Genomic DNA, 18,532 nt, shown 5'->3' on the forward strand with positions numbered 1-18,532 from the left:
CCGCTCGGGGCCACAGTGGACCAGGACTGACTCGCTCGGGGCCACAGTGGACCAGGATTGACCCGCTCGGGGCCACAGTGGACCAGAAAGGTACTTACTTGGGGCCACATTGCGCATGCATGGCCATTTCAGCGACGACAGAAACGTAATTTTTTTCCCCATCGCATGCGCAGAAGGCCCGGTTGCGTTTTTCGGCACAGACAGCAGGCTCCACCCCCGAGGTGACTGGCCACGCTGCACGGTTCCGGATTGCAGTATAAAGATCGGGGAAAATTTGGACATGTTTTTCTGGCGCATTTCTGGACCTAAAAACCTGGCATAACTCTGGCAATACGCCAGTAATGGGCTTGGGCAAAATTGAGCCTATTGAGAGCATGAGTACTCTTTTCTCAGGTATTTGTTTTGGTCTACTCGATTATTCTACCAAGCAATGAATCCACAACATCTCCTGCTGACTCACACATTGACTCTACCATATCACGTTAAAGTTATGCCTCCATTCTTCAACTGTTGCTTTCCACACATAACAATGCCGTTGATCCAAACAAATAAACTCGAGTTTCATGAAAATGTACATTTTACGTAAAATTGAACGAAAATAAAATAACATTTACTAAAAATTAGAACCCTATCCCTACCTCCCGTTTTATGCATCATCATCATCATCGAAACGAGGATGACTTGCTTCCACGCCAAAAAAGGGATGAGTTCACAGGTGTTTCAATGAAGGACCTAATAGTCCAGGTATTGAACTACATATTGAAGGGTGGAAGATGCCTGTGGGTGGATTTTTTTAACGTGGGGTGGCCGTTGCACACCAGCCACCACACAGGCTTGACAGAGCTAGGTTTTGGTCCAGTGGCAAGGGTTAACCAGGACGACTGGAGACCTGCTCTGCTGCACGGACCTAGTGTGCGCACATATTGCAGTGTGGGCTGGCCCGTGCTGCCCCTGGGCCCTCGCCTCTTCTGGGCCCCGAACTCACACCTCTCCTGGGCCCCGATCACATCCCTCTACGATCTCTCGCCGCTCCTTCGCCCCGACCTTGCCGCTCCTGCAGTACCTGCCCGCACTGCAGTCAATGACCTGGACCTTGATAACATCCCTCTTTGCTGCCGTCACTCTCCTGTACCAGCTTGCGCTGTACGCCGCCGCTCGCCGCCTCCTTTTATGGCCCCGACCTGCCGCTGATGGTCTCTCGCAGGTCGGGGCTGCCACATTTTAGGCAGGGTTTTAATGAAGAGATGATTCGGAAGATTAGAGCCAGACCTTTCAGGAATGAAATTAGGAAACATTTCTACACACAAAGGGTGGTAGAAGTTTGGAACTCTCTTCCGCAAAAGGCAATTGATGCTATCTCAGTTGTTCATTTTAAATCTGAGATTGATAGATTTTTGTTAACCAAAGGTATTAAGGCATATGGAGCAAAGGCCGGTATATGGAGTTAGGTCGCAGATCAGCCATGAGCTCATTGAATGGCAGAGCAGGCTCGAGGGGTTGAATGGCCTCCACCTGTTCCTAGGTTCCTATAAACACATTGAGGGGCAATTTCAACCTAACCCGCCTGGCGGGGGACTGACGGGATCAGGTGCAACGCTGGTTTTACACCTTGTCCAATTTTACTCTCCGATGAAGTCAATGGAGAGTAATAGTGGGCAGGGTGTAACACTGGCACTCCACCCAATCCAATGGGATCCTGAACAGAGAGGTAGGTCACAATTACCCCCGGTAATTGACTCGACAGGCAGTCTGATCTACAAGTTTATCCCACTGGGATGTCTGGATATATGGAAGGCCAACAGAACCCAAGTAATAAATGCTAACTATTCTCGATTGTGTTTTTCCTTCTTCTTTGAAGATAAAAATTTCTAATTGGGGGGTGCTGTACAGGAAAACTTAACACCCTGGTTTATTCTGTCCATCATCGTGGCAGAGGTGTAAACTCTACCTCAACTGAGGAAGATAAAAATGGACAGGAAGGACTTGCATTTATATAGCGCCTTTCACGACCACCGGACATCCCAAAGTGCTTTACAGCCAATTAAGTACTTTTGGAGTGTAGTCACTGTTGTAATGTGGGAAACGCGGCAGCCAATTTGTGCACAGCAAGCTCCCACAAACAGCAATGTGATGATGACCGGATAATCTGTTTTAGTGATGTTGGTTGAGGGATAAATATTGACACCGGGGATAACTCCCCTGCTCTTCTTTCAAATAGTGCCATGGGATCTTTTACGTCCACCCGCGAGAGCAGACGGGGCCTAGGTTTAATGTCTCATCTGAAGGACGGCACCTCCAACAGTGCAGCACTCCCTCAGTCCTGTCAAGCACCTTAAGAATTTTATATGTTTCAATCAAATCACCTCTCATTCTTCTAAATAGGAATATAAGTCTAGTCTCCTCAATCTCTCCGCATTGGACAATTCCCTTCAGAAATGAGTCTGGTGAACCTTCATTGCACTCCCTATGGCAAATATACCCTTCCTCAGGTAAGAAGACCAAAACTGTACATAATACTCCAGATGTGGTTTCACCAAGGCCCTATATAATTGCAGTACTCTTGTACTACAATTCCTTTGAATTAAGGCTAACATACCATTTGCTTTACTAATTGAAAGGGAACACAGCTTTAAGATTAGAGCTAGGTCATTCGGGGTGATGTCAGGAATTACTTCCTCACACAAGGGGTCATCATCATCATCGGCAGTCCCACAGAATCGAGGAAGACTCACTTCCACTCTTAAAATGAGTCCTTTGGTAGCTGAACAGTCCAATACGAGAGCCACAGTCCCTGTCACAGGTGGGACATGAAAGGTAGTGGAAATCTGGAACACTCTCCCCTAAAACATAGAAACATAGAAAATAGGTGCAGGAGTAGGCCATTCGTCCCTTTGAGCCTGCACCGCCATTCAATAAGATCATGGCTGATCATTCACCTCAGTACCCTTTTCCTGCTTTCTCTCCATACCCCTCGATCCCTTTAGCCATAAGGGCCATATCTAACTCCCTCTTGAATATATCCAATATATCCAAAAGGGCCAGGTCAGTTGAAAATTTCAAAACTTTTCGTTAGTCAAGGGTATTAGGGGTTATGGAAAGACATAGAAACATAGAAACATAGAAAATAGGTGCAGGAGCAGGCCATTCAGCCCTTCTAGCCTGCACCGCCATTCAATGAGTTCATGGCTGAACATGCAACTTCAGTACCCCCTTCCTGCTTTCACGCCATACCCCTTGATCCCCCGAGTTGTAAGGACTTCATCTAACTCCCTTTTGAATATATTTAGTGAATTGGCCTCAACTACTTTCTGTGGTAGAGAATTCCACAGGTTCACCACTCTCTGTCCTAAATGGCTTACCCCTTATCCTTAGACTGTGACCTCTGGTTCTGGACTTCCCCAACATTGGGAACATTCTTCCTGCATCCAACCTGTCCAAAACCGTCAGAATTTTAAACGTTTCTATGAGGTCCCCTCTCACTCTTCTGAACTCCAGTGAATACAAGCCCAGTTGATCCAATCTTTCTTGATAGGTCAGTCCCACCATCCCGGGAATCAGTCTGGTGAATCTTCGCTGCACTCCCTCAATAGCAAGAATGTCCTTCCTCAAGTTAGGAGACCAAAACTGTACACAATACTCCAGGTGTGGCCTCACCAATGCCCTGTACAACTGTAGCAACACCTCCCTGCCCCTGTACTCAAATCCCCTCGCTATGAAGGCCAACATGCCATTTGCTTTCTTAACCGCCTGCTGTACCTGCATGCCAACCTTCAATGACTGATGTACCATGACACCCAGGTCTCGTTGCACCTTCCCTTTTCCTAATCTGTCACCATTCAGATAATAGTCTGTCTCTCTGTTTTTACCACCAAAGTGGATAACCTCACATTTATCCACATTATACTTCATCTGCCACGCATTTGCCCACTCACCTAACCTATCCAAGTCACTCTGCAGCCTCATAGCATCCTCCTCGCAGCTCACACTGCCACCCAACTTAGTGTCATCCGCAAATTTGGAGATACTACATTTAATCCCCTCGTCTAAATCATTAATGTACAATGTAAACAACTGGGGCCCCAGCACAGAACCCTGCGGTACCCCACTAGTCACTGCCTGCCATTCCGAAAAGTACCCATTTACTCCTACTCTTTGCTTCCTGTCTGACAACCAGTTCTCAATCCACGTCAGCACACTACCCCCAATCCCATGTGCTTTAACTTTGCACATTAATCTCCTGTGTGGGACCTTGTCGAAAGCCTTCTGAAAGTCCAAATATACCACATCAACTGGTACTCCTTTGTCCACTTTATTGGAAACATCCTCAAAAAATTCCAGAAGATTTGTCAAGCATGATCTCCCTTTTACAAATCCATGCTGACTTGGACCTATCATGTCACCATTTTCCAAATGCGCTGCTATGACATCCTTAATAATTGATTCCATCATTTTACCCACTACTGAGGTCAGGCTGACCGGTCTATAATTCCCTGCTTTCTCTCTCCCTCCTTTTTTAAAAAGTGGGGTTACATTGGCTACCCTCCACTCGATAGGAACTGATCCAGAGTTAATGGAATGTTGGAAAATGACTGTCAATGCATCCGCTATTTCCAAGGCCACCTCCTTAAGTACTCTGGGATGCAGTCCATCAGGCCCTGGGGATTTATCGGCCTTCAATCCCATCAATTTCCCCAACACAATTTCCCGACTAATAAAGATTTCCCTCAGTTCCTCCTCCTTACTAGACCCTCTGATCACTTTTATATCCGGAAGGTTGTTTGTGTCCTCCTTAGTGAATACTGAACCAAAGTACTTGTTCAATTGGTCTGCCATTTCTTTGTTCCCCGTTATGACTTCCCCTGATTCTGACTGCAGGGGACCTACGTTTGTCTTCACCAACCTTTTTCTCTTTACATACCTATAGAAACTTTTGCAATCCGCTTTAATGTTCCCTGCAAGCTTCTTCTCGTACTCCATTTTCACTGCCCTAATCAAACCCTTTGTCCTCCTCTGCTGAGTTCTAAATTTCTCCCAGTCCCCAGGTTCGCTGCTATTTCTGGCCAATTTGTATGCCATTTCCTTGGCTTTAATACTATCCCTGATTTCCCTTGATAGCCACGGTTGAGCCACCTTCCCTTTTTTATTTTTACGCCAGACAGGAATGTACAATTGTTGTAATTCATCCATGCGGTCTCTAAATGTCTGCCATTGCCCATCCACAGTCAACCCCTTAAGTATCATTAGCCAATCTATCTTAGCCAATTCATGCCTCATACATTCAAAGTTACCCTTCTTTAAGTTCTGGACCATGGTCTTTGAATTAACTGTTTCATTCTCCATCCTAATGCAGAATTCCACCATATTATGGTCACTCTTCCCCAAGGGGCCTCGCACAATGAGATTGCTAATTAATCCTATCTCATTACACAACACCCAGTCTAAGATGGCCTCCCCCCTAGTTGGTTCCTCGACATATTGGTCTAGAAAACCATCCCTTATGCACTCCAGGAAATCCTCCTCCATCGTATTGCTTCCAGTTTGGCTGGTCCAATCTATGTGCATATTAAAGTCACCCATTATAACTGCTGCACCTTTATTGCATGCACTCCTAATTTCCTGTTTGATGCCCTCCCCAACATCACTACTACTGTTTGGAGGTCTGTACACAACTCCCACTAACGATTTTTGCCCTTTAGTGTTCTGCAGCTCTACCCATATAGATTCCACATCATCCAAGCTAATGTCTTTCCTAACTATTGCATTAATCTCCTCTTTAACCAGCAATGCTACCCCACCTCCTTTTCCTTTTATTCTATCCTTCCTGAATGTTGAATACCCCTGGATGTTGAGTTCCCAGCCCTGATCATCCTGGAGCCACGTCTCCGTAATCCCAATCACATCATATTTGTTAACATCTATTTGCACAGTTAATTCATCCACCTTATTGCGGATACTCCTTGCATTAAGACACACAGCCTTCAGGCTTGCTTTTTTAACACCCTTTGTCCTTTTAGAATTTTGCTGTACAGTGGCCCTTTTTGTTCTTTGCCTTGGGTTTCTCTGCCCTCCACTTTTCCTCATCTCCTTTCTGTCTTTTGCTTTTGCCTCATTTTTGTCTCCCTCTGTCTCCCTGCATAGGTTCCCATCCCCCTGCAATATTAGTTTAACTCCTCCCCAACAGCACTAGCAAACACTCCCCTTAGGACATTGGTTCCGGTCCTGCCCAGGTGCAGACCGTCCGGTTTGTACTGGTCCCACCTCCCCCAGAACTGGTTCCAATGCCCCAAGAATTTGAATCCCTCCCTGCTGCACCACCGCTCAAGCCATGTATTCATCTGCGCTATCCTGTGATTCCTACTCTGACTAGCACGTGGCACTGGTAGCAATCCCGAGATTACTACTTTTGAGGTCCTACTTTTTAATTTAGCTCCTAGCTCCTTAAATTCTTTTCGTAAGACGGCGGGTAAATGGAGTTAACATACTGATCAGCCATGAACTGTGGATGCAGAGAGGATATTTCCACTCAGGGGAAACTAAAACTAGGGGGCATAGTCTCAGAATAAGGGGCCGCCCATTTAAAACTGAGATGAGGAGGAATTTCTTCTCTCAGAGGGTTGTAAATCTGTGGAATTCTCTGCCCCAGAGAGCTGTAGAGGCTGGGTCATTGAATATATTTAAGGTGGAGATAGACAGATTTTTTGAGCGATAAGGGAGTAAAGGGTTATGGGGAGCAGGCAGGGAAGTGGAGCTGAGTCCATGATCAGATTAGCCATGGTTGGAGACAATAGTCGGGAGACCAGGGTCAGAGTCAGAGGTCCCATGGAGGGAATAGGTTGGAGACAATAGCCGGGAGACCAGGGTCACAGTCAGAGGTCCCATGGAGGGAATAGGTTGGAGACAATAGCCGGGAGACCTGGGTCACAGTCAGAGGTCCCATGGAGGGAATAGGTTGGAGAAACTAGTCGGGGGACCAGGGTCACAGTCAGAGGTCCCATGGAGGGAATAGGTTGGAGACACTAGTCGGGGGACCAGGGTCACAGTCAGAGGTCCCATGGAGGGAATAGGTTGGAGACACTAGTCGGGGGACCAGGGTCACAGTCAGAGGTCCCATGGAGGGAATAGGTTGGAGATAATAGTCGGGAGACCTGGGTCACAGTCAGAGGTCCCATGGAGGGAATAGGTTGGAGAAACTAGTCGGGGGACCAGGGTCACAGTCAGAGGTCCCATGGAGGGAATAGGTTGGAGACACTAGTCGGGGGACCAGGGTCACAGTCAGAGGTCCCATGGAGGGAATAGGTTGGAGACACTAGCCGGGAGACCTGGGTCACAGTCAGAGGTCCCATGGAGGGAATAGGTTGGAGAAACTAGTCGGGGGACCAGGGTCACAGTCAGAGGTTCCATGGAGGGAATAGGTTGGAGACACTAGTCGGGGGACCAGGGTCACAGTCAGAGGTCCCATGGAGGGAATAGGTTGGAGACACTAGTCGGGGGACCAGGGTCACAGTCAGAGGTCCCATGGAGGGAATAGGTTGGAGATAATAGTCGGGAGACCAGGGTCACAGTCAGAGGTCCCATGGAGGGACAAAGCCGATGGAAGCAGGATGGGGCCAGCACGGAGAATCGACGCACCGCTGTCTGAATTCAGGGACAGGTGTAACAGGGGGGTGAAGGCCAGAAGTTATTTGAAGGGTAGAGAGCTGGAGGTTGAGGGCGGGTTTCACTACAGCCCTGTAGACCATAAGCTTGGTGCCAGATTTGAGAGCCTGATCTTCGAACACAGGTGGGCAGAGGAAACGTTTCATGGCCACCCTGAAAGCTTCCTTGATAAAATGCAACATCCCCACTGACACCTGGGAGTCCCTGGCCAAAGATCGCCCTAAGTGGAGGAAGAGCATCTGGGAGGGCGCTGAGCACCTCGAGTCTCATCGCCGAGAGCACGCAGCAAACAAGCGCAGGCAGCGGAAGGAGCGGGCGCCAAACCAGTTCCACCCACCCTTTCCTTCAACCACTGTCTGTCCCACCTGTGACAGGGACTGTAATTCCCGTATTGGACTGTTCAGTCACCTAAGGACTCACTTTTAGAGTGGAAGCAAGTCATCCTCGATTTCGAGGGACTGCCTACGATGATGCTGATGAGAACCAGTTCGGCAGAGACACACAGCCGCAGTTTAAAGGTTATTGAAAAAAAATCTTTTAGCAGCAGAATTAGGGATACAGCGCGTGAGTCTTACAGTGTTACCCAGTGCCTGGGTGTGATGGAGTGTAGTTCAATGCAGAAACGTAGGTCTCAATTTTCCCCAAACCCATTTTCTGGCAGAGTTGCGCCGCTTATTTAGGTCCAGAAACGCGTCAGAAAAACATGTGCGATGTTTGTGCTGTAATCTGGATCCGCGCAGCGTGGCCAGTCGCCTTGGGGGTGGAGCCTGCAGTCTGAGCCGGAAAAAGCAGCGGGGCTTCTGCGCATGCGCGGGGAAAAAACTGGCGTTCTTGATGTCGCTGAAATGGCCGTGCATGCGCAGTACAGCTCCCAGTTGGCAATCGGCCATTTTTAAAGAGCAGCTTGTGTGTGTGTGTGTGTGCCAGAAGGAGTGCCGGTCCCGGTCCGCTGTGGCCCGAGTGAGTGCCGGTCAGTGCGTTCCCTCCCCCGTCGACCCTCATTGGTACGAGTGAGTGCCGCTCCAGACCTGCTCCGCTTCCCGCCCCTAGCCCAGGCCGAATGGCCTCCGATTTACTTACCCGCACCGATTTCTTTAACTCTCTGCAAGGGTTTTCTCAAGAGGCCACATACGCTGGTCTAAGCAGAAATAGAGCAACTCTCAGCTGGCCAAAGTTCCCCAAATGGCCAGAATTGGCGCGGGTGGCAGGTTACGCCCCCTTTTGAGGAAAAGAAAACGTAACTAACTGAGTTACACTGGTGCAAATTGATTGGGGAAACTGGATTTTTAAGTTAGGCCAGAAAAAGCAGCCTGCTCCAAAAAAACAGCGCAAATCACTGGGGAAAATTGAGCCCGTAAGTCCGGGGAAGGAATTCGGGTCATTTGCGTCAAACGTTAGTGCCACTGGGGATGCTAACGGGGTGCAAACGGCCTATCCCCCGGGCGTGGTGTGGCGAGTGACTTATGAAATCCCGGGGGCGGGGGGGGGGTTTAGCGGCGGTGTTAACTGGTAGCGCCCCAGGCCGCTGCTCTGGCGATCACAACATCACCAAGGTGCGTAGCGACCCGTGTTCGCCCCGGAGTGAAAATTCGGCAGCGGTCCCGTGGAGCTACCGCAGGTGACGGTAGCGACAGCTTCGCGGGGTGGTCGCGGGGCTCCGATCAAAGGGCAGGCGCGGCGGTGAAAGTGTATAAAATAGCCGCGCAAGCGTGAGCTTTAGCGTTGCACTTCCCCTCGGGGGCGGTGGGCCCAATTTTGGTCGCGGGGCTGGACTTCCCCGCCTGCCGCAGGAAATCCCGGCCAGCGGCCGGTACAGCCCTCAAACGGGACGGGTTTGAATTTTTGCCCCCCTCGATGTTGAGAGAGTCCAGGATAGCAGAAACCCAATTTGAGAAAATAATCCAGCAGCTGAAGACTTGAAGCGACTGAGAGCGGAACAGAGCCACAGCCGTTGGGGTCAGACAGTGCGGTCAGTACAGCAACCTGGTCCTGTTGGTGAGGGATCCCCTGATCAAAGTCAAGTTCCAGCGTCGTTGCGGCAGTTGAAAGAGCTCGGTGAGAACAGAGATACACAAGGTCAGGAGATGGGCAGCGGACTCTGCAGGGGTAGCTTTAAACTGGTTTAGCCATTCACCGCCAGGTCTGGCTGGACCACACAGAGCATTATCGGGTCCTGCTCTCGTCTGCCAAAATCACTCGCCATTCCAGAATCATTCTGGAATGTAAAGATAATCCCCAGCTTCTATTCTCCACTGCTAACCACCTTTTTAAACCCCTCTCCCCAGTCTCCATCCTCACCTGTAACTGTAATTGTGAGGAGTGTTAAGTATTGAAGAACTCCACAAGACTGAGTACTGTGAGCTAAAACTGATGTGACCTTGGTCTCTTTAATACAACTCCAGAGTGCCTAAGCAGCATGGCAGACAATCTTTTATACTCCCTTGCACGAGGTGTGCAGGTGACCCTTGGGCCTCCAACAGTTGCGCTCTCTGGTGACAAGTCTCACACAGTTACACTGTTTACATACATAACAAGGAGCTCGTGAACGTCTTTATCTCCAAGATTGAGACCATCCGTTCGGCCGCCTCTGCCTTTTCCCTTCCTACCCTTAGCCCACTGGGCCAAACTTTCTCTAAAAATCCCCCTGCCCTAGCCCTGAACTCGCATCTTTCTCCAGTTTCTCTCCGATCTCCCCTCATGACCTCTCCATGCTCATCTTGTCCATGAGACCCACTTCCTGCTCCCTTGACCCTATTCCCACTAAACTGATGACCACCCAACTTCCTTTTCTGACTCCCATGTTAGCCAACATTGTTAACGGTTCTCTCTCCTCAAGTACTGTCCCCCTCTCTTTCTAATCTGCCATCATCACCCTCTCCTCAATAAAACAACCCTCGATCCCTCTGTCCTTGCAAACTACCACCCCATCTCCAAACTCCCTTTTCTCTCCAAAGTCCTTGAACGTGTTGTCTCCTCCCAAATCCGTGACCATCTTTCTCGCAACTCCATATTTGAATCCCTTCAATCTGGTTTCTGCGCCTGCCACAGTACCGAAACGGCTCTCATCAAGTCACAAATGACATCCTTTGTGACTGTGACAAAGGCAAATTATCCTTCCTCGTCCTCCTGGACCTGTCTGCAGCCTTTCACATGATTGAGCACTCCATCCTCCTCCAACGCCTCTCCACCATCGTCCAGCTGGGTGGGACTGCACTCGCCTGGTTCCATTCTTAACTATCTAATCGTAGCCAGAGAATCACCTGCAACGGCTTCTCTTCCCGCTCCCGCAGCGTTATCTCAGGTGTCCCCCAAGGATCTGTCCTTGGCCCCCTCCTATTTCCCATCTACATGCTGCCCCTTGGCGACATCATCTGAAAACACAGCGTCACTTTCCACATGTACGCCGATGACACCCAGCTCTACCTCACTACCACTTCTCTCAACCCCTTCATGGTCTCTAAATTGTCAGACTGCTTGTCCAACATCCAGTTCTGGATGAGCAGAAATTTTCTTCAATTGAATAGTGGGAAGACCGAAGCCATTGTTTTTGGTCCCCGCCACAAGCTCCGTTTCCTAGCCACTGACTCCACCCCTCTCCCCAACTTCTGTCTGAGGCTGAACCAGACTGTTCGCAACCTTGGTGTCATATTTCACCCTGAAATGAGCTTTCGACCATATATCCGCAGCATAACTAAGACCGCATATTTCCACCTCTGTAAATTCGCCTGTCTCCGTCCTTGCCTCAGCTCATCCGCTGCTGAAGCCCTCATCCAGACTACTTTGTTACCTCCAGACTTGACTATTCCAATGCACTCCTGGCTGGTCTCCCACACTGGAATTGACTCCATTTAAGTGTTTGACATTATTAAGTGAACAGACATACCAGGTAGAACATTATTCACCATAATGAACAGTTTAACTACCTAGAAACAGGGGTTGCAATCAAAGGTTTTGGGAGGAAGGAGGAAAATCTATTTTACTCAAACAGCATTAGAAGTAAAATCTGGAACTCACTCCGCCAAAAGGCTGTGGATGCCGGATAATTACAGGTTTCAAGACTAAAATCACTAGATTTTTGTTCAGTGAGGGGATCCAAGGATAAGGAGCTAAGGTGGGTAAATTCAGTTGCGGGGCTGAATGCCCTCCTCCTGTTCCTATGGGCTTAAGTTTACCCCCCCTGCACACCTCCATGAGGTGCGATGACTTTCTGGAAGAAAAAGTGCGCCGAAAAGTTCACTTACAATTCTGGCCAATCCTTGGGTCTTCTTCAGCCGCAGCATGGTGCAGCAGAATGAGAGAGGGGAAGGGTGGAGCTAGGGCCGTGCTGGGTTAACTGAGCCGGCAGGGGGGGGCGGGGTTAGGGTCCAGCATCTCTTTGAGTGCCGGCAGCGTTGCGCATGCGCGTTGGTGCGGTCGCGCATGCGCAATGGCTTATTAACTCCTCCCCCTTTCAGTCATGTGACTTCTCTCTCCCTCCTCGTCACCACCCACCACTTCCCCCAGCCTGCCGAGTTCAGCTTCTCCCTCTCTCCCCCCCTTCAGATGCCGCGTTCACCACCCACCATCCCCAGCCCTCACCACCTCCCCCCCGCCACCCCCCCCCCCCCAGCCTGCCGCGTTGAGCCTTCTCCCTCCCTCCATTCAGAAGCCACCAGCCTAGCCTCCCTCCCGCACCTAGCTCTGGTCAGAGGGACGCCCGCACCGGCCGGGGTGGGCCTGCTGTGGATCTCTTCCCTCCCCGCTCCTCCCGTTAAGATGCTGTGTTCAACACCCATCACCCCCAGCCCCACCCCCCCACCCCAGCCTGCCGCGTTGAACCTTCTCCCTCCCTCCCCTCCCCCCGCCCCCGGTTCAGATGCTGCGTTCTCCCGCACCTATCCCAGGCCGAAGTGACTCCCGCACGGCCAGCCGCTGCCGAGTTTAGTTGAAGGTAGGATTTACTTCAGTTCTTTATTTGTTAGCTTAATTATTTACTTCGGTTCTTTATTTTTTATTGAATGCTTATTACTTTTTGTGCTTTGTCTGGTGCTTGGTGGTGCTTTAAATGTAGTTACTTGCGCTGATTCCTTAACTCTAGGTAAGGTTTTTCTGTGCGGACAGAAGTGGCAACATACACTGGCCTAAATTAGTTTGGAGCAACTATTTGCTGACCGAGCTGGCTTAAATGGCCAAAACAGGTGTAGGTGGCTGGGAACGCCCACTTTTGAAAAAAAAAACAAAACTAAAAAAAAACCTAACTAACTCACTTACACTGGCGCAAATTAAATGTCCAGAATTGCAACTAAAAAGATACTCCAGAAAAAAATGGAGCAATTCCTGGAGAAATTTGGGCCCATGTTCCTAGAATAAGTGCCTGGATGAGTGCAGCTCCAACAACACTCAAGAAGCTCGACACCATCCAGGTCAAAGCAGCCCGCTTGATTGGCACCTTCAACATTCACTCCCTCCACCACCGGCGCACCGTGGCTGCAGTGTGTACCATCTACAAGATGCACTGCAGCAACTCACCAAGGCTTCTTCGGCAGCACCTCTCAAACCCGCGACCTCTACCACCTAGAAGGACAAGGGCAGCAGGCGCATAGGAACACCACCACCTCCACGTTCCCCTCCAAGTCACATACCAAACTGATTTGGAAATATATCTCCGTTCCTTCATCGTCGCTGGGTCAAAATCCTGGCACTCCCTCCCTAACAGCACTGTGGGAGCACCTTCACCACACGGACTGCAGCGGTTCAAGAAGGCGGCTCACCACCACCTTCTCAAGGGCAGTTAGGGACGGGAAATAAATGCCGGGCTTGACAGCGATGCCCACATCCCAAGAATGAATTTTTAAAAATATCCAGGGTGTGTCGCCAATGTCAGCACAGTGGGCAACAAAACTGGCTTTCACTGTCAATGGGAAAGATATCTGTGATGATATGGTTAGAAGATGGCCAGACACGGCCGATCCATCAGAGCAGTTTGAGTTATTTGCCGAATGGCCTCGGTGCACATTCCCCTGGAGACTGTTCGCAGCTATAGAAAGCTGCCGTTAAACGTGCCTCACTGTGTGTTGACAGATTTACCCAAGTCGGAAAGGCCCGCGGTCAATTCCCTCCTCAGGACGTTGCTGCGGCGTGCGGAGAGCCCCGGCGACCCCTATCCCGACGCCTTCCTCGCTCTGCGCCTGGCCAACCGGCACAACCTGGAAGGGGAGGACCGATTTCAGGAGCAACTCGCCAAGACCGCCGTCAGAAAGGTGAAGCAAGGTAAGCGTTCAGCGTTGAAAGAGATCCACCCAGAGACACCGGCCATGGGTGGCCACGTAAATCAGGAGGAATCGCACCAGACCACATGCCCGATAGTCAGTCCTGGCAAAGTCAAAGGGCTGGATTTTCGGCTTTGCTGATTTCGGGGCGGTAATGGCGGCAGGGCGGTAAAGTTAGCGCCCGGGAACAGTTTGCGCCTCAGTCAGTAACATTGGGCAGCTGGTCCCTGAGTGTGGGGTGCAGCGCTAAGGGAGGTGTTGTACACCCCTCTCGGGGCATTAGGGTGGGAGACTCCAGAGCTAAAGTGCCGGGCTGGGAGCGCTCCGAGAGATGCCTGGCGGGGGTGGGGCGGGGGTGGAGGGAAACAAACCTAAAAAGCCCCACAAAAACATTCCCAGAACATAACCACAACAAATCACAAAAGTAATTCAAGGAAAATACAATCACACTCACCTTAGGTGTCCATTACTTACCTCCCCCCGCTGTCGGTATCGTTGGACCGCCCCGATTTCCCAGGCGGTCACTGTGGGGCGCGCTGCGGATCGGGCAATAGTTCAAACTCGCGCCAGTGTCACTACCAGGGACGTTGCACCGACCGGCGCAGCTCTTCCGGGCGGTGCTGCTCCGCGCTGCCGCTAAACCGGACCCGAGGATTGCCGCGGGGCGCTGGAGGCTGACCGCCCGCCCGCCCAGAACATCTCACCGCCGCCATTGCCGCCGCTCCGGGGCCAAACACGGAGCGCAGTCGAGCGGCAAATCTGCCCCAAGGGGACTGAATATCGACTGGGGGCTTTGACAAGCGACTGATGCCAGACTGCGGTCCCCACCCGAATGTAATTGCAGCCTCAATGGCTCTGAGTGGAACTGATAACACTACTGACACGAGAACGACTAGCACATGGTTACTGACTCATTGACTGATGGGATGAATGGAAGAATGAGGCAACAGCATCTGTGAATGTCTCTGCCACGCCCCACAGAATGAAACTATAGAGGAAACAAGCCGTTGCAAGTTGTGGCTAAGCTTGCTGGAGTAGATGTGAATGGTATTCTTGCCCACGTTTCTCCTTCTTTCTCTGCAGGTGAAAATTTTCCCACTGGCCTGACTGCTCTCTACACGTTAGCGTTCCGATCCGCCTGCCTTGACCCGGCCAGTATCTCGGATGGGAATGACGAAGTTAATCTGGTGAAGCTGCTAGATGGCAAGCTAAAGGAGGACATGAATAAACTAGGCATGTAACGCAAACAGTATAATAAGAGAGTTAAGTTACATCCTCTGGCTGATGGGTGGAGACATCGGCTCTTGAAATCCCGGCCTCCCTGGGTCCGTACTGAGTGTGTACGGAGTGTGTATGTACCCGGGAAGGCATCGGAAAAGCTGGTTTTCGGCGCGCAATGCGCATGCTCCAAAAACCGGCTTTTCCGATCTGTCAAGTTTCTGGCTTGACAGATCATCCACATCTTGGGAGCGAGAACATTCCCACGGCAGAGATTGGGCTATTTGCCCATCTCTGGCCCTGCGAATGTCCTTAAAACTCTTGCGCCCGGTAAAAGCAGGTGCATAGTCTACTTTTGCCAGCGTAAGAGTTTAAAAACATATTGAAAACATATTAAAAATAACATTTTCAAATACATATTTATGTTAAAACCCCTGCCCACTCAGGTAATTTTATTTTAAACCATAATTAAAACTTTTTTAAAAAAGCAACAAATATATATTTTTTTCAAAAACATTTCTATCAACTTTAATTTCTGTAGTGTATTTATGTGCGGTGTTTTTTAAATATTTTATATAGTGTTTGGGTGTTTGAGTGTGTTTCTCATTCATAGTAATAGGAGTTTCGGACTTACAAAACTCCTATTACTATGAATAGAAAATACTTTACTGTGATTGGGTGTCCAGGCCCACGTGACTCCTGTGGACATCCCGATGTGAACGCGCTCTGTTGCGCAAGAAGAGGAGGCCTCGAGTCCGGGATCTCTGGCGAGTGTTCGATCAAAAGGTAAGTGAACATCTTTTCTCCTATTTTTAGTTGAACGCCCGCGGGAAGAAGAAACCGGGATTTCTGGGACAATATCTGAGAGGACCTCCAACTTCTCTGCTCCAGCCTCAGTGGGATTTAAGTATTATTCAGACATTTCTATAACAATACATGAGGCTTTCATCTCTAAATGATTTCCTTGAGCCTTCACAGAGAAAGCGCGATCAGTTTAGGTTTTCAAACACTGCCTGTAATAACAAAAGCAAAATACTGCGGGTGCTGGAATCTGAAATAAAAACAGAGAATGCTGTAAATCTCAGCGGGTCAGGCAGCATCTGTGGAGAGAGAAACAGAGTTAACGGTTCAGGTCGATGACCCGTCACCCGAAATGTTAACTGTATTTCTCTCTCCAGCCTGACCCGCCGGGGTTTCCAGCAGTCTCCGTTTTTATTACTGCCTGTAATTATATATACTCAGTGCACATTCATCTTGTCCAAGTTTATCCAGTATCAGACAAAAGAGATGTTTTAAATTAGATTTACCTTCGAACAAGAAGTTGCCACAATTTGTTTTATGGTGAGGGAAACAATGTACTACACCAAGCAGACACTCAACTTTCCAGGGATTTAAACTGATTTGTTTTCTTCCTTTCTATCTTTCTTTTCTGTTGTTCTTTCATTCCTCGTTTGCTTTCCTTTCTATCTTTCTTTCGTTCTTTCCATCTCTCTTTCTCTCTTTCTGCCTCTTTCCTTCTCCCCTCTTTCCTTCATTACCTTTCTTCCTTCCTTCCATCTCTTTTGCCCTTGCATTTCTCTTTTTTTCACTCTACCTGTGTTTTTCTCTCTCTCACACACTCTATCTATCATCATCATCATCATAGGTGGTCCCTCGAAGCGAGGATGACTTGTTTCCACGGTAAAAAAGGAAGAGTTCACAGGTGTTTCAATGAAGGACCTAATATTCCAGGTCCTGAACTACATCCTGAAGGGTGGAAGATGTCTGTGCGTGGATTTTTTTAATGTGGGGTGGCCGTTGCACACCAGCCACCACACGTTAAAAAACAGAGCTAGGTCTTGGTCCAGTGGCAAGGATTAACCAAGACGACTGGAGACCAGCTCTGCTGCACAGACCTAGTGCGCACACATATCGCAGTGTGGGCAGGTCCGTGCTGCCCCTGGGCCCTCGCCTCTTTTATCTATATAGCATCTGTCTATCTCTATCTCCATTTTCTATATCTATCCACGTCTTTACCTCTCACATTTTGTCTCTTTGCATTCATGAGTTTTGTTTTGTGACGGCATTTGTCCAGTTTATACCTGTTGCTCGAGATTAAGCATTTCATGGTGCCTTGCACAAGCCACGGCAAGTACATTATTTGTATTGGTTACATTTTTCCCTTCACGTATACTTTTAATATTGTTGAAAGCCCAATCTACTCGACGGTCAGCTGGGCTCGGCTCCTGTGCTGCAATTAAACATCTTGCTTCAATGTTACAGAGTCGAATAAAAAACCTCTTACAGACTACGACCAACTCACTTCAGCAGCCCTAGCACTGTGCATAGAGAAGCAACCTGTCCCGACAACATTTGTGGAGAAGCTCATTGACAGAATAATGACCGATAAAGGTCCATTTGGAAAGGATTTCTCTATCGGTAAGTGAAGTTCACCGTAGCTGTCGTGTACTGTCTGATGGGGGCGGGGCCCAGGTACAGCAGAGGAGCAGGAAGGTCATGGCGGAGGTGTGACGGGAGATCGGGGTGGAGGAGCGGCGAGTGATCGGGGCGGAGGAGTGTTGAGCGATCGTGGCTGAGATTCGGTGGGTGATCGTGGCGGAGCTTCGGCGAATGTTTGGTGCAGAGGTGCGGCGGGAGATCGTGGCAAAGGTGCGGCAAGGGACCGTGGCGGAGGTGCGGCAAATGAGGGTACGGGGCCCAGAAGAGCCGAGGGCCCAGGGGCAGCACGGGCCAGCCCACACGGCGATATGTGTGTGCGCTGGGACCGTGCAGCAGAGCAGGTCTCCAGTCGTCCTGGTTAACCTTTGCCACTGGATAAAGACCTAGCTCTGTCAAGCCCGTGTGGTGGCTGGTGTGCAACGGTCACCACACGTTAAAAAAATCCAGGCACAGGCATCTTCCACCCTTTCAACTGGAGTTCAGGATCTGGAACATCGGGTCCTTCATTGAAACGTCTGTGAACTCTTATGGAAGCAAGTCATCCTCGTTCGAGGGACCAGTTATGATGATGATGATGGGTATTTTAAAGCTTAACCGTGGCCTTTTCTCCGATGTTGATGGGCTCGTTGCCCATTTCCAATACCAGTGAGCTGTAATCTCTGCTTAACTTTACTTGATTCCTTTGTCTCCTTCTTTAGCTACAGTTAGCTTCAACCCAAATGGCGTTCCGGAAATACAAAAGGGAGGAACTAATGCTTCAGTTGAACAGAGCCATGGTCAGATCCCCCACTTCTTCCCCTTGTCCACAAAGCAGGGAAGTGGAGCTGAGGCTAAGATCAGATCAGCCATGATCTTGTTGAATGGCGGAGCAGGCTCGAGGGGCCAAATGGCCTACTCCTGTTCCTATTTCTTATGTTCTTGTCTCTTAGCCAAGCGCTGTACTGTATGGTTTCCTGTGACTCATTCCATTC

At 49.5% G+C, this 18,532-nt stretch overlaps 1 protein-coding gene across 1 annotated transcript in view; it reads left to right on the forward strand.

Moving 5' to 3' along the window:
* Positions 1–18,532, forward strand: part of LOC139273942 (cobalamin binding intrinsic factor-like) — an 81,508-nt gene that overhangs the window by 48,040 nt on the left and 14,936 nt on the right. The window contains exons 3-5 of the mRNA XM_070891015.1: positions 13,717–13,905; positions 14,988–15,137; positions 17,385–17,540. Coding sequence (XP_070747116.1) covers positions 13,717–13,905; positions 14,988–15,137; positions 17,385–17,540 — 495 coding nt within the window. The remainder of the gene's footprint in view (positions 1–13,716; positions 13,906–14,987; positions 15,138–17,384; positions 17,541–18,532) is intronic.

The sequence above is a fragment of the Pristiophorus japonicus genome, chromosome 9 (genome assembly GCF_044704955.1).
Source record: "Pristiophorus japonicus isolate sPriJap1 chromosome 9, sPriJap1.hap1, whole genome shotgun sequence".
NCBI classification, from domain to species: Eukaryota; Metazoa; Chordata; class Chondrichthyes; family Pristiophoridae; genus Pristiophorus; species Pristiophorus japonicus.